The following is a 26,924-nucleotide window of genomic DNA, read 5'->3' on the forward strand; positions in this document are numbered from 1 at the left end:
GAAGGCGGCGCTAAACCGCTGGGCCACCGGGGCTGCCCTGAATGCCTGACTCTTGAAATTAGCTCCTCCGTGCTCAGCAGGGAGTCTGCTTGAGAGTCTCTCCCTTCCCCTCAGGCCCTCCTCCCCTCTGTGACTGTGAGTGCATGGGCTTGGGCATGCACCTGCATTCTCTCTGTCTCTTTCTCAAATCTCTAACGAAAAAAAAGAGTTGCTTGCTCCTCTGACTGAGCCAGCCAGCCAGTGTCCCTGATCAAAACCTTTTTATTTACTTATTTTAAAGATTTATTTATCTTTTTTTTTTTTTTTTTCAGAGAGAGAGCACAAGAAGGGGGAATAGCAGAGGGAGAAGCAGACTCCCTGCTGAGCAAGGAGCCCAACGTGGGGCCTCTATCCCATGACCCTGGGATCCTGACCTGAGCAGGGGGCAGATGCTTAAAACTACCCAGGTGCCCCCCAAAATATTTTTAAACTTAGATTTTCTGAAGCAGTCAAGGTTTATAGTCCACTTTGATGTACTTCTTTACTCAAATTATGTTCAATGATTATGTTTTCAAAAAAGTGATTTTTATTTGTAAAAACAGCTATAATTCATTGATTCAAACAAGAATCAAGTATTGGTTAATTGTTAATACCTAAAGTTGATAAATAACTCAACAAATAATAAATGAACAAATTCAAAGCAAGAATTAGCAATTGAGAAACAGTGAAATGTATTATATTCTTTTTATTTTTTTATTTTTTTTTAATTTTTATTTATTTAGGATAGTCACAGAGAGAGAGAGGCACAGAGACACAGGCAGAGGGAGAAGCAGGCTCCATGCACCGGGAGCCCGACGTGGGATTCGATCCCGGGTCTCCAGGATCGCGCCCTGGGCCAAAGGCAGGCGCCAAACCGCTGCGCCACCCAGGGATCCCTATATTCTTTTTAAATCTAACATCAGACACTAGTAACAAAAACATGAACACAGCAATAATTCTTATGTCTTCTATGTTAGAAAAACTTAGATGTAGGAAAAAATATACATTTACATGTCCACACTGAACAGAACCTCAGTCATAACAAATGGGCGCTGTGACTTTTCAGAAATTCAGGACGCTTTTCTTCATACAGCACCCCATGAGGGCTTTCTGGTCATGGTCTCAAGCATATGTCCTTAAAATGACCATTACCAAACTGAGGAACAATATCAGGGACTACCAACAGGTGCTATGTCAATGGTGCTCAGATTAATAGCCTGGACACACCTATCCACCACACACCTATCCACCACTTGCCATTGGAAGCTTTCTGCTCATTCATGGCTTTTTATAGTCTCGGGCATCCACCCTGTGATCTGGACAGATGGATGCAGCTGGCTCTGGGCTGCAGGCCAGAGTGCTGGTTGGGTTGTCTACAGGCGCTGCGGAATGTGGCCTTGTCCTGTGGCTACTAAGAGCTGAAGCAGAGACCACATGGTCTGACGAGAGCCACTGCAGAAGAGACGAAAACCTTGCGGAGGCAGTCTGGGGGATGTTTTCAGCCATCAAGTCATCATTTTAGGTTAACCATAGAAAAAAGCTTGAAAAATACTTCTAGCATAAACATTTCCAAACATCCAAAAGTAGGAAGTACAAGGAACACCCTGCTTCAACCCTGGCAGTCACTCTTTGCACTTTTCTAGTATTTTAAAGCAAATCCCCCAATGTTTTCATTCCTAAATACTTCAACTTACATCTTTTCTTCCTCTTCTTCTTCTTTCTTCTTCTTCTTCTTCTCCTCCTCCTCCTCCTCCTCCCCTCCCCTCCTCCTCCTCCTCCTCCTCCTCCTCCTCCTCCTCCTCCTCCTTCTTCTTCTTCTTCTTCTTCTTCTTCTTCTTCTTCTATTTAAAGGGACACTGGCTTATATAACCCAATGCCACTGCCAACTTAACAAAATCAACAGATTCCTTAATATTTATTTAAAACTCATTCTTTATATTCAAATGTCACTGATTGTCCAATACATGTCTTTTCTCAGTTGGTTTATAAGTCAAGTGATTCATTTGCCTTATAATATTTCCATATCACAACACTATTGTTGCTTTTCCATTAGACGGTCAAGTGAGGTGCCATAGCATTTCCTTGGCAAGATCCCTCACGTTTCAAAATGTGAGAAAGTTGTGAAGGGAGGCAGGGCCATTCAGAATATAGTTGTGGGTCCAAAGAAATCACACTGTGCCTTCTACTTTTGTCATTTCTGATAGAAGTGAGACCAATCCATTCTTTGTGGTATTTTCACTGATGTTTCTTTTTTTGTCATGAGCCATCTTCATTCTGGGCAGGGAGAGGCACAAAACAAGCTGTGAGTGGAAAAGTGAGAGCTTCATGGATGGAAGGGCTCTGTCACTGTCCTGAGAAGGAGGGGCCTGCTGGGCCCAGGCGGATGAAATGGAGAGGCACAGCTGCCCCCAGGGAGGTGCCCCCAAGCCAGCCCAGCCCATCTGGAGCAGAGCCCCACTGCCCCACCGACCTACTGACCAAGCCCAAGACAAGGAACCAGACAAGGTTCAGATCAGCCAAACCACAGACAAAGGATCCCACTTGAAAAGAAGTGTTCAATGAATAGATTAGATGACCATCTTCCTTCAAAATAAAAAGCATGGCTGAAATTCATCTGGAGTAACAGACTGACCTCATCTGGTCACCACACGTGGTTTTGCAGCCATAGGTTAGGTGAGAGGAGGGACTTTAGCCGTGTGACAGATCCCCTCCACATACAAAGTGATGGCATATTTAATAAAAGGAGACTATGGCAGAATTGTATATGGCCTCCCGCGTGATTTACCTCCAAATGCTTCATAGGACTCTCAGACACTCACCACCAAGTTTAATAAACCTGAAGCCATTACTGTATTTCAGGTGGATGGTCAGGAGCAGTGGGAGCTGCCCCAGAGTCCTGACACGGGCCAAGGGAGTGCCCCAGTCCTGCCGCGCAGCAAGGACCCCACTGACCCATTCTCACTGGTCCATCCCCACAGGCTATGAGAACTTTCTGACATGCTGGAGAGGGAGCAGGAAGGGTCCTACCTCTTCTCTGTCTCCTGGATGGTGTCCAGCAATGGCTGGTTGTTAGTCTCTGTCAGGAAGGAGGCTGCTATAGCTGCCAGGATAGGCATGAGACCAAACATCACAGGCTGTAGCACTGGGCTATGGCTTCCTAGGATGTAGATGAGGGGAGCCAAGAGGGAGCCCAGGCGTGTGCTGAAGATCCCGGCACTCATCCCTATCTGCCTGTGGTGAGAGAGAGCATAGGAAGGGTTAGGACCTTACATGCACGCTGCCATAATTCAAGCACCTGCAACAAGCCTGGTAGGATTTGGTGAATGAATAAATGGAACTGGGCCCTGAGTCTCCGGGCTGGTGCACTGAGAGAAGGCTGAGTGGCAAAGGGCCAGATCTTGGTATGGGTCGTGTAGGGGTACATCACAGGGAAGAGAACATTCATCTCAGATGTGGCCCTGTATGTAGGATGCTTATTGGGAACCATAACAATGGTGTAAAAATTGACAGCTAATACTAACTGAGCACGTACTTCATGCCAGGCACAGTACTTGATGTCCTCGACTTCTTGATTTCCTACCACTATCTAGGATATTTACATTTTTCTGAAGCTATAGAAACTAGACCGTTTATGGGAGTGCCTGCCATGCTCTAGTCATTATTCCAAGAGCAAAGTGCTATGATAACCAAAATCACGATAAATTAGTGACATGAACCTACTACTTTGAGATGTGACACCACAAAACTATTTCCAAATGGGGGCTGGTTTCACTAGTGGCCCAGCTCTGAGCTTTGAGGGACAGAGGCTGCCCTCTTGGTTCCAGAGGCTCTGATCCATCATCTTCTTCTTCTTCTCCTTCTCCTTCTTCTTTTTAAAGATTTTATTTATTTATTCATGATAGACATAGAGAGAGAGAGAGAGAGGCAGAGGGAGAAGCAGGCTCTGTGCTGGGAGCCTGACGCGGGACTCGACTCCATCCGGGAGGACTCGATCCGGGACTCTAGGACCACACCCTGGGCCAAAGGCAGGCGCTGAACCGCTGAGCCACCCAGGGATCCCCCTCTGATCCATCTTCTTACCTGATTTCAGTAGGGAAGAGCTCCATGGTGTATAGGTAGAGACAAGAAAAACAGCCAGCCAGGCTCCCTTTTCCAAATAAACAGAGGATCATCTGAAAGGTATTCATGTCTGAGAGAAGGCAGTGGGGTGGGGGGTAGACAAAAGGGAGTTAATTAAATATCAATGCAATCACCTATCCTCATATCTCAGTGTGTCAAGCACCTCTCTGCCTCAGGGCCTTTACACTTGTGGTTCTCACTCCTCAGAGTGCTCTTTCCCCCACTATTCATCTACTTACTTCTAATCCCATCTTCAGATCTCGATTCATTTTTTTATTTTTTTTTAAAGGTTTTATTTATTTATTCATTCATGAGAGACACAGAGAGAGAAGGAGAGAGGCAGAGACACAGGCAGAGGGAGAAGCCGGCTCCATGCAGGGAGCCCAATGTGGGACTCGATCCCAGGTCTCCAGGATCAGGCTTTGGGCTGAAGGCAGCGCTAAACTGCTGAGCCACCTGGGCTGCCCCTTCAGATGTCTGATTCAAATGCTATTCTGGCAAAGAGGACTTCCCTGACCCAGTTCGCTGTACCTAGCCCACCGTATATTCCCTGACTCCCTGTACATCTCCTATGGGGCACTGATCCCAACTACAATTGACACAATGAAGCCATTGGTTACTGTCTGTCTCCCTGAAGGTTTCTGTGCTCCATGAGCCAGGGTCTGGTCTGGGCCGCAGGAAGGCAAGTGCTCAAGAAGTAGCTATGAATAACTAATAACTAAACAAAGTGGATATTTTCCAATGAGGACATGGGGAGTTAGGGAGTGAGGGACGCTGAGATTAGCCCTGTCCTGGGGATTCAGGGAGGTGATTGCCCCACGGACAGAGTGTTCTCGTCAATAAAATGACAGAAGGGACAATCTTCAACATACCTCGCACTTGCAGGGTTTTAGATTTCTGGGATTCCTATGACCACCTCAAGTTAGTATTCCTTGCTACTGGATCTCAGATGGCTGAATTTATATCTTTATAAACTTATCTATAGATGATAATTAAAGTTTATTCAATATTTACCATGAGCTGGGCACCGGGATAAGAACTTTTACATATGATCTTTAATTATTTTTATTATTATTTTTTTAAGATTTTATTTATTCATTCATGAGAGACACTGAGAGAGACGCAGAGACATAGGCAGAGGAAGAAGCAGGCTCCACGCAGGGAGCCTGATGTGGGACTCGATCCTGTGCTCCAGGATCATGCCCTGGGCTGAAGGCAGGCGCTAAACTGCTGAGCCACCCAGGGATCCCAATCTTTTATTATTTTTAAAAAACTATTTCAAACATATGGAAAACTATAGAGATTGATATAGTAAAAACACCCATGAAATCATCTTATTGTTTTCTCCAATGTTAACATGCCTTAGCTGTGTGACCTTGGACAAGTCACTCCACCTCTCTGAGTTTTATTTATGCTTTAGTTATAAAAGCACTTCATGGAGTCCTCATGATGATTAGATGAGTTGGTACATGTGAAGTGCTAGCCCAGTGCTTGGCATGCAGTCAATACCAAATAAGGGCCTCTTAATTATTCTTCCTAAATAACCGTGAGGGTCAACAGAGTGTATGTGGGTCAACTTGTCTACAATCACAGGAAACCACTTGAAAGCAGGTTCATGCAGTTCTCTAGTCTGCTCTGAATCATCAAACCGGACCTGTACATCATACAGGTTGTACATCATATCAGAAGAGAATTTTCATGAGACCCAGAAGAAAACCTCACCTTGAGGAACAAATGTGGTGACAAGGATCATGCAACTGGCCAACAACAACAGGGAGACAACAGTGATTCGGCGGCCAAAGTAGCCCATACTCAGGCCTGCCAGCAGCTTTGTGGGTAAATCCATGACTGTAAACAGCATTTGTACCCCGTAGATGTTGAACCCAAATTTCTGCAAATCTAAGGCCAGCCCATAGAAGGAAAAGCCTGCAGAAAACCTGGATGAGAGAAATTGCCAGAAATTACTTCATACCCTAGAGGTGGCCCACAGTTTGCCTTTCTTTCCAATGGAAGGAGTCTCTGTAAACTTTTTGGCTATGGATGGGATATGATCTTATTCTAGAACCAAATACTCTCAGGTTCTAGACTTTGTCAAGTGTTCCTATCTTCTCAGATTGCTTAGCCACAGTCTGTTGCCTGCATGCATCTCTGTCTCAAGCCAGTGGGGCACCAGGGAATGACAACTCAGGAGCAGGTGTCAGGTGAATGACTTGGGGATCACTCTTTGGGGCCCACTCACCATCCCAGGGCAATACAGCAAGTAACTTTGCAGAGTCCTGGAGTGCGGAAGAGATCTAAGAAGAATGGAGACTCCTTCACAGCAGCTGTGTCCTCCTGCATGTGGAAGCTTACCACCTAGTAGGAAAAGACCAGAGTGGAGATGCCAGAAGAAAGGGCTCTGGCCCTTAGTCCTTACACTTTCTGATGCCATGAAGTTACTTGATTCTTCCCACATTGGCCAATTGCTATACACATTTCCAAGGAGAAATAGAGGACTTCAAATTTGTTGTGTGTATTCTCTTATATTAGCAGCTTCTCCTTTTATTTTATTTTATTTTATTTTATTTTATTTTATTTTATTTTTTGTTTTTAAAAAAAGATTTATTTATTTATTTATTCGTGATAGACACACAGAGAGAGAGAGGCAGAGACACAGGAGGAGGGAGAAGCAGGCTCCACGCTGGGAGCCCGATGCGGGACTCGATCCCGGGACTCCAGGATCACACCCTGGGCCAAAGGCAGGCACTAAACCGCTGAGCCACCCAGGGATCCCCACAACTTCTCTTTTTAACTAGTTTTTCTTGAGGATCAAAGATGACCATCATTTATTGAGCACTTGTTATGTGCCAGATGGGGGTCTATGTACTTGATGTGAACTAACTTATTTAATGTAAGGGAGGTTTCCCTTATCCTTTAAAAATTTTTTAAATTTATTTTTATTTATTTGAGATAGAATGAGTGGAGCAGGAAGGAGCAGAGGGAGAGGGAAATCCTGAGGGGAGCCCGATGTAGGGCTCAATACTAGGACCCTGGGACCATGACCCAAGCTGAAGACAGATGCCCAACTGACTGGGCCACCCAGGTGCCCCTCTATAATCCTTTTATACAGATGAGGAAACTGAAGCTCAGAAGGTTGAATAATTTGTCCAGGATCATAGAGCTATTAAGTGAAGAGTTGGGAGTCAAATTCAGGTGAATGGCCCCAAGTCTGAGATCCTAGCCATTGTTATTTTGCTTCTTCATATTCATAGTTAGAAAGGTCCCTGCCGGGATGCCTGGGTGGCTCAGCTCAGCGGTTGGGCGTCTGCCTTCGGCCCAGGGCATGATCCTGGAGACCCAGGATCAAGTCCCACATTGGGCTTCCCACATGGAGCCTGCTTCTCCCTCTGTCTCTGCCTATGTCTCTGCCTCTCTTTCTGTGTGTCTCTCGTGAATAAATAAATAAAATCTTAAAAAAAAAAAAAAAAAAAAAAGTCCCTGCCATGCCTGGGTGGCTCAGCGGTTGAGCATTTGCCTTCAGCTCAGGGCGTGATCCCGGGGTCTAGGATCAAGTATCGTGCATCAAGCTCCTTGCAGGGAGCCTGCTTTTCTCTCTGCCTATGTCTCTGCCTCTCTCTCTCTCTGTGTTTTGGGAATAAATAAATAAAATATTTTTTAAAAAAAGAAAGAAAAGTCCCTGCCTCCTCTTTCTGTAGTACCTCTCCCAATTCCCACTCTCCAGAAGCAACTGCCCTCTACTCTTCTAGGTGTTTCTTCTCATATTTATCTCATATTTCCAAATAAAATGCTACACTGCTATGGCTTGATTTTCCAACTTTAGATTGATTTATACTAAGAAAGAATGAGGATTTAACCCTCTTACTCTACCATCTCCGACCTATACCTCCCCTTCTGTCATTCTCCCAATGTGAATCTCATTCAGAGTTGAACCATGTAGCATACTCCTATTATATTGCCTTGCATGACCTGACCTTTTATTTTCCTGGAGTTAGTAACTGCCTCTTTTGTGTATTTGCTTGCTTAAATTCTTGGTTTCTTAAGTACCTGGCACTAATTTATCCCCAAATTCTTTGATAGAACCATAAACTCCTGTTAATAAGATTAAATATAACAAGCAATCTATTAGCATCAATTTTTTTCTTCAGGAAAGGCCATCAGTACATGTCTATCCTTTTGCTTCAGTGCAGACTGACTGTTCTCTAGGTTTTCTTTTTTTAAGATTTCATTTATTTATTCATGAGAATACACAGAGAGGAGAGAGAGAGAGAGAGGCAGAGGCAGAAGCATGCTCCATGCAGGGAGCCCAACATGGGCCTCGATCCTGGGTCTCCACAATCACGCCCTGGGCCGAAGGCAGCGCTAAACCGCTGAGCCACCTGGGCTGCCCTATTCTCTAGGTTTTCTGTACGACTTTTCCCTTCTTCTTTACCTTTCTCCTATTTTGGATCTTCTATTTCCTGGATTCCTAGGTTCACATTCTTGTTTTGGTGGAATGTACCTGGTGGTAGCTTCTGAGAAAGGGTGTAACAGGACATTTTTGCCACAGGTCCTCTGGTTATCTGATGGTGACAGCTACTACTTCTGGATGTAGAAACTTACCTCTTTGTTCACCCTTGGCAGGCCAACTTAAGCCCTCAGTGAGAATTATCACCAGGTCAGGAGGAAGGATTTGGGTAGTGTGTGGGTTTTCTTTGTGCATACCTCTGGAGTGAGCTTCCTCCCCTGCTCCTTTCTGCCATTTAATCTTGCCACAGCCCGCAGATTTTTCACAGCCATGTCAAGTTTGTTGTGGGTGACGAGCCAGCAAGCCGATTCCGGCAGGCCCCTAATAGTGAGAGGGAAGGGAGTGAGGGAGGGAGAGGTCTGGGAGCATGATCAGACAAGGGCAGAACCTCCTGCCCCTGCAACCCTGACCAGCTGGAGGTGCCAAGGGGTCTCCACCCACAGTACACACGCAGGGACTGGGCTCACTGCCCCAACCACCACCATGTATCAAGGCTGGCCCACTTAAAAACAGGGAGATCTGAGAAAGTCCAAATAAGCAAAATGGGAATAAGGAGGAACAAGGAGAGCAATTATTAATTGGCTGGTGAGCCTTGGTTAATGGGCTGGTGGTTGTTTCTCTCATTTCCTTTTTTGTCATATCACACGACACAAATGCAGGCATGTGTGGGTTTTTTTGCAAAACTATCGCCAAGTTGTACACATCTTCTGCCACCTCCATTTCTCATTTAATTCTTTACTCTCAATATCTCTCATGGCACTAACATGGATCCTCATTGTCATTTTTATGGGAGTCCCCACTTTCATTGTGGCTCTGGATTTGTATGGGAAATCTCTTCTCGGCTGAGTGGAGTGGCCAAAACTCTTCAAGTCTGACCCCATGAGGCATTTCAGGGACCCAAGTGAGTTTGGGGCACATAAAGGGCCTCACAGTCACTCAAGACTGAATTTGGTACGGGGTGAAGTGTGCAGCCACTTAGAACCCTAAATGGCATAGACTTTTCACCAAGGATGATATGGAGGGAAAAAAAATCAAATGGAGACACCTAGTATACCAAGGGTCCCTTCTCTCCTTAAGGAGGTCAGATCTCAGCAGGCCCAAGCCAAAGTAAGCTCTGAGGTCAGCAAACACTCCTCATGAAGACAGACCAGACCAGGCAACTCTGTACAGTATATTGTGTATCGAGAGCTGACGTACCACGAATACAGAAGAATAATCACGTAGGTGACAGAGACTGTGCCCTGTAGCCAGCGCCATTGCCGGATGAAGTAGGCCAGGCCGGAGAGGATCACCTGGCCCAGTGTGATCATATACATAGCGTAGGTATTGACCAGCGTCCGCCTCTGCGTCGGGGTCCACTCCATGGCTAGGGATGACAAGTCCAGCATTGCTGGTCATCAGCTCCACAAGGTCAGGGCAAGAGGTCAGCCCAGGTCGGTCAGTGACAGAGATCCCAGGCAATACCCTTGCAGAACTTTACCCTGCTGAACCCAGTTGATGGGTGGGCTCTGCCCCTGCTCTGGTCCTTCCTCCTGCCCGGTGCCACCCAGGACACACGGTCCCAAGCACCTTCGGCCATCTCATTCGATCTTCATCACCCCACTATGCAGGAGCATCTGTGATGATCCCCACCTTACAAGCAAGGAATATGTCACTGGAGTTGGGAATTTGAGCCTGGGGCGCGTAAGCCACCACCAAACAGCAAAAACTTCTTGAGGACTTTCTGGGTGCCAGATATTAGTCTATAAATACGTATGAGATGATGAGGTGCTATCATTATCACCCCGTTTTACAGATGGGGAAACTGAGGCCCAGGCAGGTTAACTGGTGCCCCCCCCCCCCGGTGGCACAGCTGTTGGAAGGGCCAGGGCCGCGCAGGTGTACTCACTGAGGCAGAGGCTGGCCACGATGATGCCGGTCATCGCCATCCCGCTGAGGAACCTGAAGGCGCAGTAGGCGGGGAAGCCGGGCGCGCAGGCGGCGCCCAGGCCCACAGCGATCATCTGCACTGTCGCGCTCTGCAGCACCCTCTTGCGCCCGTACCTGCCACCGAGACGGAGTTGCCAGGCTGAGCCTGGGGCAGCTGCAAAGGGGACTAGTGACCGCTCTGCACAGGCCTTTTGCCCCAGTCTGTCCTGTGCACCTGTCAGTCCCCTATTTCACTGCATCCTTAGAAAAAAGGGCTTTGGAAGCCGCCTTCACATGTGATTGACGGGCCTTGGAGGGGACCGCGACCCCTTCTGGACACCCTCCCACTTGAAAAAAAAGGCCTTGGGGAGGAACTCCCTTCTTCCTTGCTTTCACAGGGAGGTGCAGGGCCTCGAATGTTCCAGATGACCCTTGACCTGACGCTCATTCTCTTTTGCATCCTCTCAGACCCCTGTGTGCCAGGCAGGAGCCGATGCAGAGGACTCCCTGGCCCCTTCCCATGAGACCCCCCTACCGCTGGCCACGGCCCGGGCCTGGTGTCAGTGTACTACGAAGTGCTGTGCTCAGATGTCAGTGCCAGGCTTGCTCCAGGCCTGCCTGTGGAGCTTCCAGTCCACTTGGGAGAATCAGACAGTAAGATAAACAGGCCACAGAACAAACTAAAGCAGAGCAGGGGACCAGGAAATGTCAGAGGGTCGGCAGTTGTAAATAGGGTGGCAGGAGAAGCCTCCTCTGGGAACATGACACAAGTGCCACGAACATCGTGCTGAGGTGTGCTGGGGGCTCCTTCCGCGTCATCTCAGGTCAATGTCATTATTATCCCCATTATACAGATAAGAAAACAGAGGCTCAAGCTTAAATGACTTGCCCCATCCCTCAGCCAATGAGAAATCCACACCACTGTTGATTTGAGGCTGTGAGAAGTGACCGGAAGGGGTGTCCTGGAAATAGTGCCCCTGGTGGGGAGAACAAGCAGTGCAAAGGCAGGAGGAAGAAGCAGAGGATTGGGTTCACTGCAGTGGCTCAGGGGCCAGTCCAGGGAGCCCCAGCAGGCCACACGCTCCGTTAGGCTTCCCTGGCCAGGAACTGGAGAGCTGGTGGAAGCTTGAGCAGAGGAGGACTAGGATCTGTTCTGTATCTAACAAGATTGCTCTTCCCACTGATCTGAGAGTAACAGAAGGGCTCATGGATAGGAAGAAGCAGGGAGGCTCCTTCAAAGGCTGTTTCCGCCAGCCAGGTGCAAGATGAATAAGGCTGCTCCCAGAGTGGCAGCCTAGGGGGTGGTGAGAGGAGGAGGTGGGTCCTGGTCTATGATGATGACAGAGCCGACATGGTCTGCTGGTGTGCTGGAGAGGAGGGAAGTGGTGGAGGAGGTGGGGGGCAAGGGAGGGGTGGTCAAGGGGGTGTCTCAAAAGGGAGCAGGCAAGGGCAGCCCGGGTGGCTCAGCAGTTTAGCGCTGCCTTCGGCCCAGGGCCTGATCCTGGAGATCCGGGATTGAGTCCCGCATCGGGGTCCCTGCAGGGAGCCTGCTTCTCCCTCTGCCTATGTCTCTGCCTCTCTCTCTGTGTCTCTTATGAATAAATAAATAAAATCTTAAAAAAAAAAAAAAAGGGAAGCAGGCAAGCAGTGGGGAAGTGGTGGGTTTACATACTCTTGAGGATCATTCGACTCCCTACCTGGGCTCTTTCCAGAGGTGGATGCTACAGACCTAGGGTTCTACCTCGGACACCCTGCAGCTCTCAGCTTTCGGAATGCAAGATATTAGTTGGCCAGGCTGCAGGCTCCTACTTACTAGGGACTGGCACTGAAAGCAAGAGCTCCCTGCAGGCCTCATGGAGGTGACTTAGTTCCCTCTTTTCACCTCTGGGTAGGGTGCAGGTGAGGACAGAGTCTGGGACCCTCCAGGTGGCCTCCTTTCTGATGAGCAAAGTGCTGGCTTTACCAGTCCCTCCTGCCCAGAGCTTATGGCTGGGCATCTCAGCACAGGGGCCAGAGGCTGTGTGTTCTTGGAGCCCAGCAAAGGGAGACAGGAGTGACTGGGGCCACTAGGTGACTGAGAGAGCCCCTCAATTGTACAGAAATGATCCCCAGAGCTAAGTGAATTTTCTAAGGTTTCATAGAGGGCAGAGGCCAGCTCCTACTGATGTTGTCCACTGAAATGCTCTTTCTGCTGCACTGGGGGAGATGCATCCAACAGGGTGGCAAAACTAGAAGATACTGTACCCAGGGCTGGCTTTCAGAAGACACTGTACCTTGGCCTGTTCAGCTTTAACCAGGATTATCTGTCTAGATAGAGCTGATGGAAGACAGAGCTTCTTCCTCATGGCATCATCATCACTTCCAAGAACATTGACTAAATGTCCATGCTGGAATCTGTTTTCTCTAGGACCAGTGGTGCTAAGCCTCCTCTCATCTGTAAAATGTGAGCAGCTACACAGGGCTGCTGGGAGGACGTGGGAGAGCGCTCAGTGGAATTAGCTTTCCACCCCACTACTGGTCATCACAGGGACTCCTGCTTCCTGGGGAGGTGTCAGGTGAAGGCGGCCCTGCAGGTGAGGTCATGCATTGGCCAACTGAGGCCACGGCTGCTTTCTCAGCACTCACAGGATGAAGGCGTTCTGGCACGTGACTCAACATTCATCAACAAGCAGGAAGTACTTCGACATTAACGATTGCAATTCATTTCAGAACAGAAAAAGAGGTGCCATCACCTCTGCCACACGCCCAGAGGACTGTCTCCTAGGAAAGTGGGGTGTCCAGGGCCTGGGCAGGGACGGGGGAGCGCTCCACCTTGGCTCCTCTGTTTGAGGTATCAAGTGTGGCCCTGGCTGTCTGGCAGGGAGGAAGAGATGGGAGGGTCTTCTCAAGTGGGATCTTGAGCCTTCGAGGACACTGTGGGGACAGTGTGAATGCTAGCCTTGTTGGAAGATTCTGGAGACTTCCTCGGGCCTCCTCCCCTCACCTGTCAGAGAAGATGCCAAAGATAATAGCTCCCACCAGCTGTCCCGTCATGTATATGGACTGAGCAATGGACTTCAGTGACTTGTGGTCGCACACCAGGTCCCACTGGAGGAAAAGAGAAGTGTCAACAGGTGGCTAGTGCACCCTCACCCTGAGGCTTCCATAGAATATCAAGAGCTGCTTCATCACCCCTTTACACTAATTGACCGTCCTATAGCTTGTCCTGAAGCACATAATGCTGCCATCATGAGCACTGGTCCTTTTATTTTAAATGGCACGATGATGAATTAAGCACATTATCTCAGGTGTTATATAAAACACAGAGTCCCAAGTCTTAGGAAACCTCTACCCTAAAAGAAAGATGACCAACATGAATCTAGACCCAGATCACTTGAAATGCTTCATTTTTCCCCCTTCTTTTTGTTCTCATTTCATTCGGGGGTCTGAGAAATTGGGTGGGGAGAAAATGGAAGTCATGTCAATTTTCTGACTGCTTTGCAAATAGCTAAGCGAAGGCAAAAAATGATCAGACCAAGTATCAGCAGGGAGACAAATCAATCAAACATATCTGAACATCTTACACGCACAGAAAATTATTTGGCAGAACTTAGGGCCCTTCTATGACCCTACAACCCCACCCCTGGGCATACATCCAGCAGAAACGAATATCTGTGTCCACCCCAATACATGTACAAGAACGCTCCTAACCATGATAGTCATAATAGCCCCAAACTGGACACCATTGCAGGTGCATTTCAGTGGTAGAACAGACATGCACTCTGCGGTATATTTGTACAATGGAATGCTCCACAGTCCTGAGAAAGAACCAACTCCCGAGGCATGTATCAACATGGATGACTCTTAAAAATCTATATTGAATGAAAAAAATCCCAACACACTAAAGAGCACATACTCTATGATTCCCTTCATGTGAAATTCAAGCATAAGCAGAGCCAAGTGATAGTGATGGAGGTCTGAATGGTGGTTATGGGGGGGCAGTAGTGATACAGAAGGCTACAAGGGAGGCTTCTGGGGTCCTAGAAATAATCTGTATCTTGATCTAGTGTATATGTATCCAGCTGTATATCTAAATTTTAAGCATTTAATGGAATGAGTTATGTCTCCATTAAAATAAAACAAACAAAACATCTGAAGACTCAGCATTCAGCTGTAGTTTTACCTCACCTCAGAAACGATGGAGGAGTCAACACTTTGGTCATACACCCACCCATCCAGGCAGCCCTCGGTGTCCAAGTTCAAAGACGAGGTGCCATTGAGGTTTAAGATCTGCCAGTGAGGCTCGGAGAACCTCAGGCAACGCTCAGGCTTCTGGTCCTTGTCCAGTGGGATGAAGACTCTTAGCAAATCCCCATCTCGGACACCACCCGGGACCTGAGACCCGTTGGTCCAGTTGACCGGCCGGCAGTGGTGCTCTGGGGTCATGGCTGTGAAGTTCTGCAGGAAGTTGTGACAAGTGATCAGGATGGTAGGGAACATAATGAGAGCAGTTTGGAGGATTTGGAAGTTCCCCATGCCGCCAATGGTGTGCAGCAACTCTGAGAATCCCATCGTGCTCTCTCCACTGCACCTGTTCACTGAAGCTCCTCCACACACACACACACACACACACACACACTCATGGTCTATTTTATATACCCACTCATCTTCTTGTTCTAGTGGGAAAAGCTCTTGGGAAAGAGCTTCTGGGCATTTGTCCAGTGCTATGATACAATCACATCTTATTTGCTCTCCATCAGGAAATAAGATGTTTCTATGTAAGGATATTTCTTCAAGGAATAAACTTTTCATGTGACCATTTAAATGGAAGCCTTCCAGATGAGTTCCTTGCGTCTTCATTGTGTAAGTCCATGGTCAATATTTATTGAAGACCTGCAGACCGGTTTTCCCTCACAGCTTATGGGCATCATTACAGCTGTGTGTGTAGCAACCGAAAGTGACACATCCTCTGAGTTAGGCTTAGTGAAGATGAGAGGCAGAACCGTAGGCCATAGTCAGACTCACACATGAGACAGCCCCAGGCCAAGATGAAGGCCTGACTGATTTGGCTGGTGAAGACATAAGTCACTTTCAGATTTCAGGTCTGTTACTTACCTAGGCAGCGGGAAGGCGAATAAGCCAAAGGTGCCAACGACCTGAGATTCTTGTCCTTGGTGCCAGAAAGGGCAATCTTGAAACCAAAGGGGTCAGGGGATTGCAAGGTGAGTTGTGGGGTGCTCTGCAGCCGTGAAGCCTGTTTCAGACCTCAGTTGAGTGCCTTTATATCCTGTAGCTCTCTCCTGAGGAGGGCGATCAGAGGCCTCAGACCACATCAGAACATGGAGGTGACCAGAAAGTCTCATGATGTTTCAGGGTAAACAGGTGGGCGAGGGGCAGATGGCCTCATAGTAGCTCCCATAGTCCTCCTACCTTCTGATGTCCTGGAGGACTATAGCTTCCTGCTCAGAATTAGATGAGCTTTGGTTCAAGCCTCTGCCTACACGGCCTGTGCGGACATGCGTGGGTTCACCAGGGCGCCATGGCCAACACATTCCCCGAACTTTCACATGCAGCTGAGGCCACACCATCAGATACTGAAATTAATTGTACTGATAAGGGCTTGAATCAAGTATTTTTTTAATTGTTAAAATTGTGAAAAAATACACGTAAAATTTGCCCTCTTAACCGTGTTTAAGTGCCAGGTTCAGTGGCATTAAATATATTCATGGGATGCCTGGGTGGCTCAGTGGTTCAGCACTTGCCTTTGGCTCAAGGTGGGATTCTGGGGTCTTGGGATCAAGTCCTGCATCGGGTTCCCTGCAGGGAGCCTGTTTCTCCCTCTGCCTATGTTTCTGCCTCTCTTTGTGTGTCTCTCATGAATAAATTAATAAAATTTTTTAAAAGTACTGCATTATAAGTCTTACCACATTTTGTTTATCCAGTCATCTATCAATGGACACGTGCTTTACTTCCACATTTTAGTTCTTGTGAAACTGCTGCTAATAACCATGGTTGTACAAATATCTCTTGGATGTCCTGCTTTCTATTCTTTGGGAGTATATACCCAGAAGTGGCATTGTTGGATCATTATGTAATTCCATTTTTAATGTTTGGAGGAACCACCATACCACTTTCCACGATGGCCGAACCATTTTACATTCCCAACAGTAGTTCACAAATGCTGCGATTCCTACACATCCTCGCTGACACCTGTTATTTTGTTGGTAATAGCCATCAAATGTGTGTCAGGTGGTATCTTTTTTTTTTAAGATTTTATTTATTTATTCATGAGAGACAACCACTGAGCCTCCCAGGTGCCCCATGTAAGGTAGTATCTTTTTTTTTTTTAAATCTATTTATTCATGACAGACACACAGAAAGAGGCAGAGACACAGGCAGAGGGAGAAGCAGGCTCCATGCAGGGAGCCCAATGTGGGATTCGACTCTGTGTCTCCAGGATCACACCCTGGGCTGAAGGCGGTGCTAAATCACTGAGCCACTCGGGCTGCCCGTCAGGTAGTATCTTAATGCAGTTTCCATATGCATTTCCCTAATGACCAGTGATGTTGAGCATCTTTTCATGTGCTTGTTTATTGGCTGTTGTCTGTCTTTGGAAAATGTCTATTCAAGTCCTTTGCCTATTTTTGGATTGTGTTAACTTGGTTAGGGGGTTTAGGTGTCCTCTATATATTCTGGATATCCATCCATTCTCACATATATGAATTGCAAATATTTTTTCTCATTCTATGAATTACCATGGACCAACTCTCCTTCCCTTGCCTTAGAAACCATCAGACTAGAGTGATGGTTGTGCTAGCTGCCCCACTGTGGGCTGCCCAGGCTACACAGCCCAGCCCCTATCAGAGGGCAAGCCAGCAAACATGTCATGGAACAAATAATGCAGCGAGAGAGGCTGGCAGCCACATACCTCACCTTAACAGGCCCACAGGAAGTACAGGGCAATGTGATTGTCCATTGCCATCTGTGCTGGAGAGTTTAGAGCAACCAATTTGTAAGAAACAAAAACCCATCCAACAATAACAAGAGGAAAGTAAACGGACCAAGCCAGTGTTCAGAAAGTTAATCTTGTTCTGTCCTCTTGAGTAGAGGCTGCTCCCTCCTGGATTCGGTAGTTGTTGGCAGGTGTCTGATTAAGACTCTTTATTAGGGGCACCTGGTGACTCAGTGAGTTGAGCATCTGACTCTTGATTTCAGGTTCAGATCATGATCTCAGGGTCATGGGATTGAGCCCCACATCTCCGGGCTCTGTGCTGGGCGTGAAGCCTGCTTAAGATTCTCTCTCTCCCTCTCCCTCTGCCAAAGACTCCTAATTTTCAGTGGTCAAGTTGAGGGTGGCAGCGAATATCTGGGTCAAACTGGCCAGATATCCCATGAACAAGAGCTGAGAGAAAGCAATTAGCATCCCTACCTGTGCCCTGACTTCCCACATACAAGATGTTCCCTTCCTTCCGCAGCCCTGCTACCCCCATGCCTGGTCCCTCAGCAATCACTTTCCCCCTTCCAGTCTTCTTCATGTCTTACCTGCACCATTTCCCCAGGCTTGTCTCCAGGGGACTGAGCAGTTTTTTCCTTATGTCCTTTGTATCATCCTAAATCATTTCCCACCATCTGCCTCGTGGGCCATCCCCGGTCACCCTAGGAGTCTACACTTCTTACTCATGATCATTAGCATCAATATTGACATCACTGATGGCTCAAACCAGTGAGCATAGTGGCTGCAAAAGAAGCACAGGCCAGAGTCCCCCACCCCAGCCTCTTTTTTGCTACTTGCAAATTCTTGTAGCCTCTGTGCCCAGGGGTAGACATGGGAAGGGAAAACTAGAAGGTGGGAGGTTCATCATGTGGTTTGGCCTCTTAGAGCCAGTCTGGGCCTCCTCACCTCTCCACAGCTTCACAACCAAGAGCTCTAGGAAAGCTAGGGACTTCTTTAAGGAGAACCACTGAATTTAGAGCAGTGTGTGCTGCACTGGGCACTGAGCTCCAGACATCCAATTGTCTTTTTCAGTTTATCTTTTAAAGTCCACCTTTTGGGGACCCCTGGGTGGCTCAGTGGTTGGGCATATGCCTTCAGCTCAAGTCATGATCCCAGGGTTCCTGAATGGAATCCCACATTGGGCTCCCCATGGAGGGCCTGCTTCTCCCTCTGCCTATGTCTCTGTTTCTAGCTCTCTGTCTCTCATGAATAAATAAATAAAATCTTAAAAAAAAAAAAACCCTTTTGGGGTTACCTGCTGCTTGGCAACTCATGCTAGATCAGCATGTTGATCCCATTCATGTGGCATATGGGTCATGGAGTCAGTGACATCTTTCAGTCCTCCCACTGCCAGGCACCTGACCACAATGCCCATAGGTCAGTGAAAATGTAACCAGGTGTGTGCTGTGGGGGCTGTTTTCCAGGGTGAGCACCACAGCCCACCACTCTGCCCAGTGAGTCGAGTTCCTCTTCCCTGTATGGTTGTCAGCAGCAGTGGCTGGGACCCTGCCAGCCCTTACCTTACTTAGCTGATCGGCCCTCAGCAGACCTTCCTGATCTTGCCCTGCCCAGGGAATCCTTGATATTTGGATCCTGGGCACCTCGCAAGGCATCTCCCTGTGGCCACAACTTAGAGATGCCTAGAAGACTGTTGTCAAAGTCTCTTAAAAACTAGTGCCCTGACTGGTCAATGCCTTAGGAGGTAAAGGTAGAGAAGTCTGGAGGCTATTTGCCTGCTACTGTAAAGATTATTAGAGGGGTCAGCAGGCACATGAAGGAGCCCTGTTTAAATAGTTCACTCTTGAGGTGCCTGAGTGGCTCAGCCCATTAAGCGGCTGCCTTTGGCTCAGATCATGATCCTGGGGTTCTGGGATGGAGCCTCCAATTGGGTTCCCTGCTCAGCAAAGAGTCTGCTTCTCCCTCTTCCTCTGCTCATACTCTTTCTCTCTTTCTGCCAAAAAGATAAGTAAAATCTTAAAAATCTTAAAAATAATAAAGAGTGAATTCTTGTATCATCATCAGAATTTGCTTTCACTTAGTTTCTGACCAGTATTTGGTTTTATGCCATGGGCTGTGACCTTTAATCTTCTGATTATTCTTATTTTTTATAGGAAACTTCCTTGTCAAGATGTTTGTTAGAGAAAATCGGGTCTATTCACTTAAAGATATGTATTGCCTTTGTCCTGCCCAATTCATGGTAACTACCAACTAGGTGTTCAGAGTATGTCCATAATTAACCCTAGCACCTGGGTTAGGTAACATACATTTTCTTGCTGGTTAGGAAAACTATTTCCAGACCAGTGGTCTCAACCCGAAATAATGACATTGGTGTCCCTGGGAGTGGGCCCTATGTAGCACTGCTATTTTTTAAAAAGCACACAAGTCATTCCAGGATTGAGAATAACTATTTTAAATTTTCTTCAAAAATTAAAATTAAAGGTGTTTATAACAGATTTGTTTTTAAAACTGTTAAAAAAAAAAGAAAAGGATGGCTGAGTGGCTCAGTGGTTGAGTGTCTGCCTTTGGCTCAGGGCGTGATCCTAGGTCCTGGGATCAAGTCCCACGTTGGGCTCCCTGCATGAGCCTGCTTCTCCCTCTGCCTATGTCTCTGCCTCTGTCTGTGTGTCTCTCATGAATAAATAAATAAAATCTTAAAAAAAAAAAAGGAAAAAAAAACCAACTTTCCCCAAATAGAGTCACTTATGCTAAACCCCACACCAGCAAGCCAAGACTTATTACCTAATCCTTTTTTTTTAAGATTTTATTTATTAATTCAGAGAGAGAGAGAGAGAGAGAAAGGCAGAGACACAGGCAGAGAGAGAAGCAGCCTCTATGCAGGGAGCCCGACGCAGAACTTTATCCTGGGTCCCCGGGATTATGCCCTGGACTGAAGGCGGCGCTAAACCGCTGAGCGCCACCACCACCACCCCCCCACAGGGGGGCTGCCCCTTATTACCTAATCTAATTGCAGTTTTTGCCTTTCCTACCGTGGAATTTTAAATCAATCAGTGTAACATTTCCCGATCAACTCTAGTGAGGTTTTCTGCCAGATAGACCCCTGTCCTTCCCTACAAAGGAAAGTGACTGTAATAATCCTTTTTTTGTTGTTTGTGAATTCCATGTTGCTGCCTAAAAAAAAAAGCCTTTTGCTTAAAAAAAGGCTTTTCATTTTGTACAGCTCCTTGGAGCTCCTTTTTGTTTGCTAGGTAGGATGCTGCCCAATTCATGAATCATTGAATAAAGCCAATTAGATCTTCAAATTTAATTTGGCAGTAGTGACAGGATCCAAAGCCAAACTCTATTTATTTTTTTTATTATTTTTTTATTTTTTTAGAGTAGGCTCCATGTACAATGTGGGGCTTAAACTCAGGACCCTGAGATCAAGAGATAGATATTCTACTGACTGAGCCAGGTTAGTATCCCCAAAGCCAAACTTCTGAGGGCATTTGGGGACAAGAAACATAGGTGTGGTACCCTAAAATCTCTTTTTGACTTTTCTGCCTTTCTTGCTGTTTCTGAGGCTATGGGTAAGTTTCTCTTGGTTCTGAGCTCTGCTTTATTTGCATCTGGCTCCTGGTCTAATTGACCTTCTGATACAGGATGGATCAGCCTGAGCTGGTAGACAATTCTGTCTGGAGTCCAACTGAGCTGCCAGGTGATTCTGCCTAGAGTCAAGCCTCTAGCCTTCCAGACAGCAATTCCCAGGTTTTGTTTTGTTTTGTTTTGTTTTTTTAATTCATGAGACACACACACACACACACACACACAGAGGCAGAGGCAGAGGGGGAAGGAAGCAGGCTCCATGCGGGGAGCCTGATGTGGGACTCGATCCCGGGACTCTGGGATCACACCCTGAGCCAAGGGCAGATGCTCAACAGCTGAGCCACCCAGGTTTTTGAGTGGAAAACACCCAGCCCTTAACCCTTTCTGAAGATCCTCATGGGAACTGTTAGCAGCAATCCTCAGTCCCCAGTTGTTGTGGTCTGCTGGTCCCATTCTTGCCCCAGTCTGAGGTTCCAAGGCAGTTGTTGGTGGTGTGCACAGGCCATTTGCTTGGCCAGGATGCAGTGACATGTCTTGGTTACTACTCATGTATTAAGGTGTACCTGTTTCTTTGTCTAGTCTTACATAGATAAAGGCTAGTTGCTAATGAGAACTCCAGGAGTCAAAAAAAAGTCTACAAAAATTGGTGAGCATTTAAAGCATTTAAAAGCTGTTAGAACATTTGCCACCTAACCACTCCATGTTAGGATAAATTGGTCTCAGAACAGGTTAGATTGACACTAGGTCACCTATCAAACTCAAGATTTCTGAGGTACATGGTACCTCAGAACAACAAGGCAACAAGGTACATGGTAAAACATCACATAATTCCCAACTCAATGGCACATCCTTTTTGGGTATTAGTTGGGCTCCAAAATACCCAAAGCCTTAGCTAAAATAATAATAATAATAATAATAATAATAATAATAATAATAATAATAAATGGGGTCTTTGAATTCCAAAGAGTGGAGCCTACTACTTTCAGTTCAGCTGTTGATTTTATTTTATTTTATTTTAATTTAATTTAATTTTATTTTAGCTGTTGATTTTATATCTAAGAACAGTGGTCCCTGAAACTGCAGACAGCTACAAATATGGCAAAATCGTGCTATAGCAGCAATGTCCATGATAGGCAAATTATGGAAAGAGCCCAGATGACCATCGACAGATGAATGGATAAAGAAGACATTGGATATACATACAATGGAATATTACTGAGCCATCAAAATGAATGAAATCTTGCCACTTTAACACTGTGGATGGAGCTAGAGGGTACTATGCTAAGTGAAATAAGTCAGAGAAAGACAAATATGGTATAATTTCATTCATATGTGGAATTTAAGAAAACAGATGAATGTAGGGGAAGGGAAGGAAAAACAAAACAAGATAGAAACAGAGAGGGAGGCACACCATAAGGGATTCTTAACTCTAGGCAACAAATTGAGGTTTGCTGGAGGGGAGGTGGGTGAGAGGACTGGGTATCTGGGTGATGCGATGAGCTCTGGGTGTTAAATGCAACTGATGAATCACTAAATTCTACCCCTGAAACTAATAATACACGATATGTAAACTAAATTTAACTTAAATTTTAAAAATTAAAAAAAAAAACCCAACCAAATAAATAAAAACAACCTGAAATTACAATGGCCATTATGTGGATCGAAGCTTATTCTTTAAAAAGCGCACTTGAAAGTAGGGGTTTTCAAATTAAACAAGAACGGGATACCTATTGGCATGCAGAAACCTCCAAAAGGCTTCAAAATTACAAAATAGCTTCATTGAAAGACTTATGATAAAGGCTAATGAAAAATTAAAGATATAAAAGGTACGGAGAACAAAAGACTAGGAGGAAGTAATCCTATTGCTTCTCTTAATGATCCTTTGAGCACTAGTTCTATGATCCTGTCTGAACTGCCTTTCCACTATGGAGATGCTGTAAAACAGGTACCTTTTGAAATTAGATCAGTCAAGGCGGGCACCTGGGTGGCTCGGTGGTTGAGCATCTGTCTTTGGCTCAGGTCGTGGTCCCGCATCATGTTCCCTGCATGGAGCCTGCTTCTCCCTCTGCCTGTGTCTCTGTCTCTGTCTCTCTGTGTCTCTCATGAATTAAAAAATAAAATCTTTAAAAAAAAGACCACTCAAGCCTATGGATGGTCCTCTTTGGGTATCTTGCACTCCTATAGGTCAAAGGCCAATCTAAGGGCCAGAGGCATGTTGTTCTTCCCTTTTCAAAAAATCCAGGCCATTGATTACTGATCTTTGGGAGTGACTGTGGATCTTGTGAAGATAATATCTTTTTTCACCCTCCTTGAGGATGGGTCTTGGCCCTCCCATGGAGTTGTTTAATACTGCCAGAAATATTTGCTGTTTTTCCTAGCTGAAACTGACAAAATATTTAAAAGAATTTTTAAGTAGCTCTGTGGTTGGAAGTTGGACAGGTTGGTAGATGATAAACAGAGCCTGAAAAGAACTTTTTTGCGGGGAGGGCCTTCACCCCTATGCGAAATGTCTCCAAAGGGACAGAAAACCTTTCCAACATGGATAGATGGATGTGCCAGTCTTTTCTGATATCTTTTAGGTGGCAATACAATTTTGTGAAGAATTAAAAATATCTGTCTTTGTTTTTACAACACAAGTCTTCACAGGACCTCAGGTGCGGCTCCAGGAACAATTTAGTCTGTCGATTTTTTTTTTTAACCAATCCCTAAACCTCCCCTACTTCTCTCCAAACACTTGTCCTTGTGCCTCTGAGATGTAAGTGTGTCGCCTGGTCTTCTCCAGGAAATTTTACCTAGGTCATCTCTTTAAAATACCAACATCAGGGGTGCCTGGCTGGCTTCCATCGGTGGGCCATATGACTCTTTTTTTTTTTTTTTAAGATTTTATTTATTTATTCATGAGACACACAGAGAGAGAGGCAGAGACACAGGCAAAGGGAGAAGCAGGCTCCATGCAGTGGGCCCGATGTGGGACTCGATCCCAGGATCCCGGGACCACGACCTGACCCAAAGGCAGACGCTCAAACTTTGAGCCATCCAGGTGTCCTGGACCATGTAACTCTTAATCTCAGGGTTGTGAATTTAAGCCCCACATTGGGTGTAGAGCTTACTTAAAAATCAATAAAATTAAACATTTTTAAATAAAGTGAAATATCAACTTCAGGGAAGCAATTCTTATCAGGAAAAAAAAAAGGAAAGGTTATTTGAAATTTAAGCAAATAAAAAACAATAGCAACTTTAATTGTCTTCTCCACAAATGCCTATATTATGGTTGAAATCTTAGAGTGGAAGCTATGAGGTCTTTATGTGTCTGTTGTATGTTCACGTGTGTCTATATATATGTGTGTGGTGTAGATGTGTGGCATTTTATACCACCAGATGGCATTGCCAAGATTAATTTGCAGAAGAGCTCCCCTTAACTGGCTTAAGAAAATTAAGTGCTTATATAAATTAAATTCACAGAAATATAATAGAAACATAATCCAGATGGGGGTGCTTGGGTGGTGGAGTCAGTTGGGCATCCAATTCTTGTTGTTTTTTTTTTTTTTCATTCATGATAGACAGAGAGAGGCAGAAGGAGAAGCAGGCTCCATGCAGGGAGCCCGACAGGGATTCGATCCCGGGACTCCAGGATTGCGCCCTGGGCCAAAGGCAGGCGCCAAACCACTGAGCCACCCAGGGATCTTGGTTTTTGACTCTGGTTGTGATCTCCAGGTTGTGGGATAGAGTCCTGTGTCAGGCTCCAAGAACAGCAGGGAGTCTGCTTGAAATTCCCTCCCTCCCTCTGCCCCTTCCTGCCACACGTGTGCACATGCTCTCTCCCTCTCAAATAAATAAATCAATATTTTTTAAAAAAAGAAAGAAACTCAATCCAGATGAATTTCAGGGTCATGTGATGTGAGGAATATTTAGTATTAAAGCTAGTTTAAGTTTGTTGATTGAATTAAGGCAGGCATGTCTTTAGAGTTATCAGGGTTTTTTTGTTTTGTTTTGTTTTTTAGAGTTATCAGTATTGAATATAGTATTTTTATTCCAGCCAGGCTCACAAAAGGCCTCATAAATTCCTATGATTGCTTACAAAATTTGTCAGCAGGAAAAATATCTTGAGACAATAGCTGAATTTGTCTAGTATATTTTTTTAAGTTTTATTTATTTATTTTGAGAGGGAGAGAGAGCCCGCATGAGCACACAACCTGTGGGGAGGGAGAGAGAGACTCTCCAGCAGACTCCACACTAAGCATGGAGCCTGGTGTGGGGCTCCATCCCACCACCCTAAGATCACAATCTGAGCCAAAACGAAGGTCCGCTCAACCAGCTGAGCCTCCCAGGCACCACTGACTTTGTCTAGAATCTAAATGTATTCATTAAGTGGCCAATCTATAGAATGCTAGAGTAACATTTCACAATTATTTGCTTCCTTTTCTTTGGTTTGCTTCTTTTTCTCTTAAGGGTTAAAAATTCTAATATGTAAGCTATTAGAAATACTAAATATTCCACATATAAGGAAAGTAAGATATGTGTTTTTTGATAAAAGAATGTATGAGGAGTGGAGGTATGTTATTGTGTTGAGGGAAAAGAAAGTAATTTTGTCCCAATCTGAGGCTGGTTGTCTAAAGAGGAAAAACATAAGACAAATTTGAATGTCAGAAACAAAGCTGCAGAAGTTTTATAGAAAGAAATCTAGGGAAAGGAATTTTAGTGTGGCCAGGTTAAATGAATTTAAAGGTTAAAAAGTTTTAGCATCTATAGCATACTTCTGTGAAACTAAACCTTAATTTTTTCTTTCATCTGCTGAAGGGACACATTTTCTTGGGTTTTCTTTACTTGTTTTAAGCTTATTTATTTAAGAAATCTCTGCACACAATGTGGGACTCAAACTCACACCCTGAGATTAAGAGTCACATGCTCTTCCGACTGAGCCAGCCAGGTACATCAGGTTTTATTTACCTTTAATCTTTTTTTTAAGGTTTTATTTATTTATTTAGGAGAGAGAGAGAGAGAGAGAGAAAATGCAGGCGCATGAATGGGGGAGGGGTGGTGCAAGGGAGAAACAAACTCCCTGCTAAGCACGGAGCCTGATGCAGAGCTCAATCCCAGGACTCTGAGATCCTGACCTGAGCTGAAATCAAGAGTTGGGCACCTAACCAACTGAGCCACCCAGGTGACCCTACCTTTGATCTTTTTTATCAAAACTATTTCCTGTGTTTGCTCTCTTCATCTGGTCTTTGATTACTTAAATCTAATACTCTCAATATAAATAGAACTAAGTTTTTCTCAGAATTATATAACTGTTTAGATTTGTCTGTGAAGTCTTTATCACTTTGGTTAAATAGATAATGAAGTAATGTTTCACATTTGACAAAAGTTTTAAGAACTTTTGATTTTTTTTTTTAGATATAGAGAGAGTGAGAGCGCATGTGTGTGATTGTGTGTGTGTGAGTTGGGGGGGCAGAGCAGAGGGAGAGAGAGAGAGAGAGAGAGAGAATCTCAAGTAAGCTCCACACTCAGCATAGAGCCCAACAGAGGGCTCCATCTCATAAGGCGGAAATTACAACCTGAGCCAAAATCAAGAGTCAGATGCATAACCGACTGAGCCACCCAGGCACCCCAAAAGCTTTTGATATTTTTTTACAAGCTTTCCCAAAATCAAATTTTTCAATGAAATCTTTTTTTTTTTTTTTTTTTATGATAGTCATCACAGAGAGAGAGAGAGAGGCAGAGACATAGGCAGAGGGAGAAGCAGGCTCCATGCAGGGAGCCTGAGGTGGGATTTGATCCTGGGTCTCCAGGATCGCACCCTGGGCCAAAGGCAGGCGCTAAACCGCTGCGCCACCCAGGGATCCCTCTTTTTGTTTTTAA

The 26,924-nt window shown here is 45.6% G+C and overlaps 1 protein-coding gene across 1 annotated transcript; it reads right to left on the minus strand.

Annotated features, from left to right (window-relative positions):
• Positions 1 to 1,811: 1,811 nt before the first annotated feature.
• On the minus strand, positions 1,812 to 15,176 carry LOC612036 (solute carrier family 22 member 20-like). The gene is made up of 10 exons (XM_038563972.1): positions 14,717 to 15,176; positions 13,533 to 13,636; positions 10,530 to 10,684; positions 9,839 to 10,007; positions 8,839 to 8,962; positions 6,377 to 6,492; positions 5,860 to 6,074; positions 4,099 to 4,207; positions 3,046 to 3,249; positions 1,812 to 2,292 (listed from the first exon to the last, which is right to left on the minus strand). Exons 1-10 carry the CDS (start codon positions 15,098 to 15,100, stop codon positions 2,187 to 2,189), a joined length of 1,686 nt encoding a protein of 561 aa, XP_038419900.1. The 5' UTR covers positions 15,101 to 15,176; the 3' UTR covers positions 1,812 to 2,186.
• Between the last annotated feature and the right edge of the window lie 11,748 nt (positions 15,177 to 26,924).

The sequence above is a fragment of the Canis lupus genome, chromosome 18 (assembly GCF_011100685.1).
Source record: "Canis lupus familiaris isolate Mischka breed German Shepherd chromosome 18, alternate assembly UU_Cfam_GSD_1.0, whole genome shotgun sequence".
Classification (NCBI taxonomy): Eukaryota; Metazoa; Chordata; class Mammalia; order Carnivora; family Canidae; genus Canis; species Canis lupus.

Bases quoted from the DNA above. Each gene is read 5' to 3' on its own strand.
- LOC612036 (XM_038563972.1), bottom strand. From the start codon at position 15,100: ATGGGATTCTCAGAGTTGCTGCACACCATTGGCGGCATGGGGAACTTC. The intron at 6,493-8,838 runs GTATGCACAAAG...TTTTCCTACTAG, and splicing joins GGAGGAAGCTCACTCCAGAG to GTGGTAAGCTTCCACATGCA. The intron at 3,250-4,098 runs GTAAGAAGATGG...CTCTCACCACAG, and splicing joins CTCTTCCCTACTGAAATCAG to GCAGATAGGGATGAGTGCCG.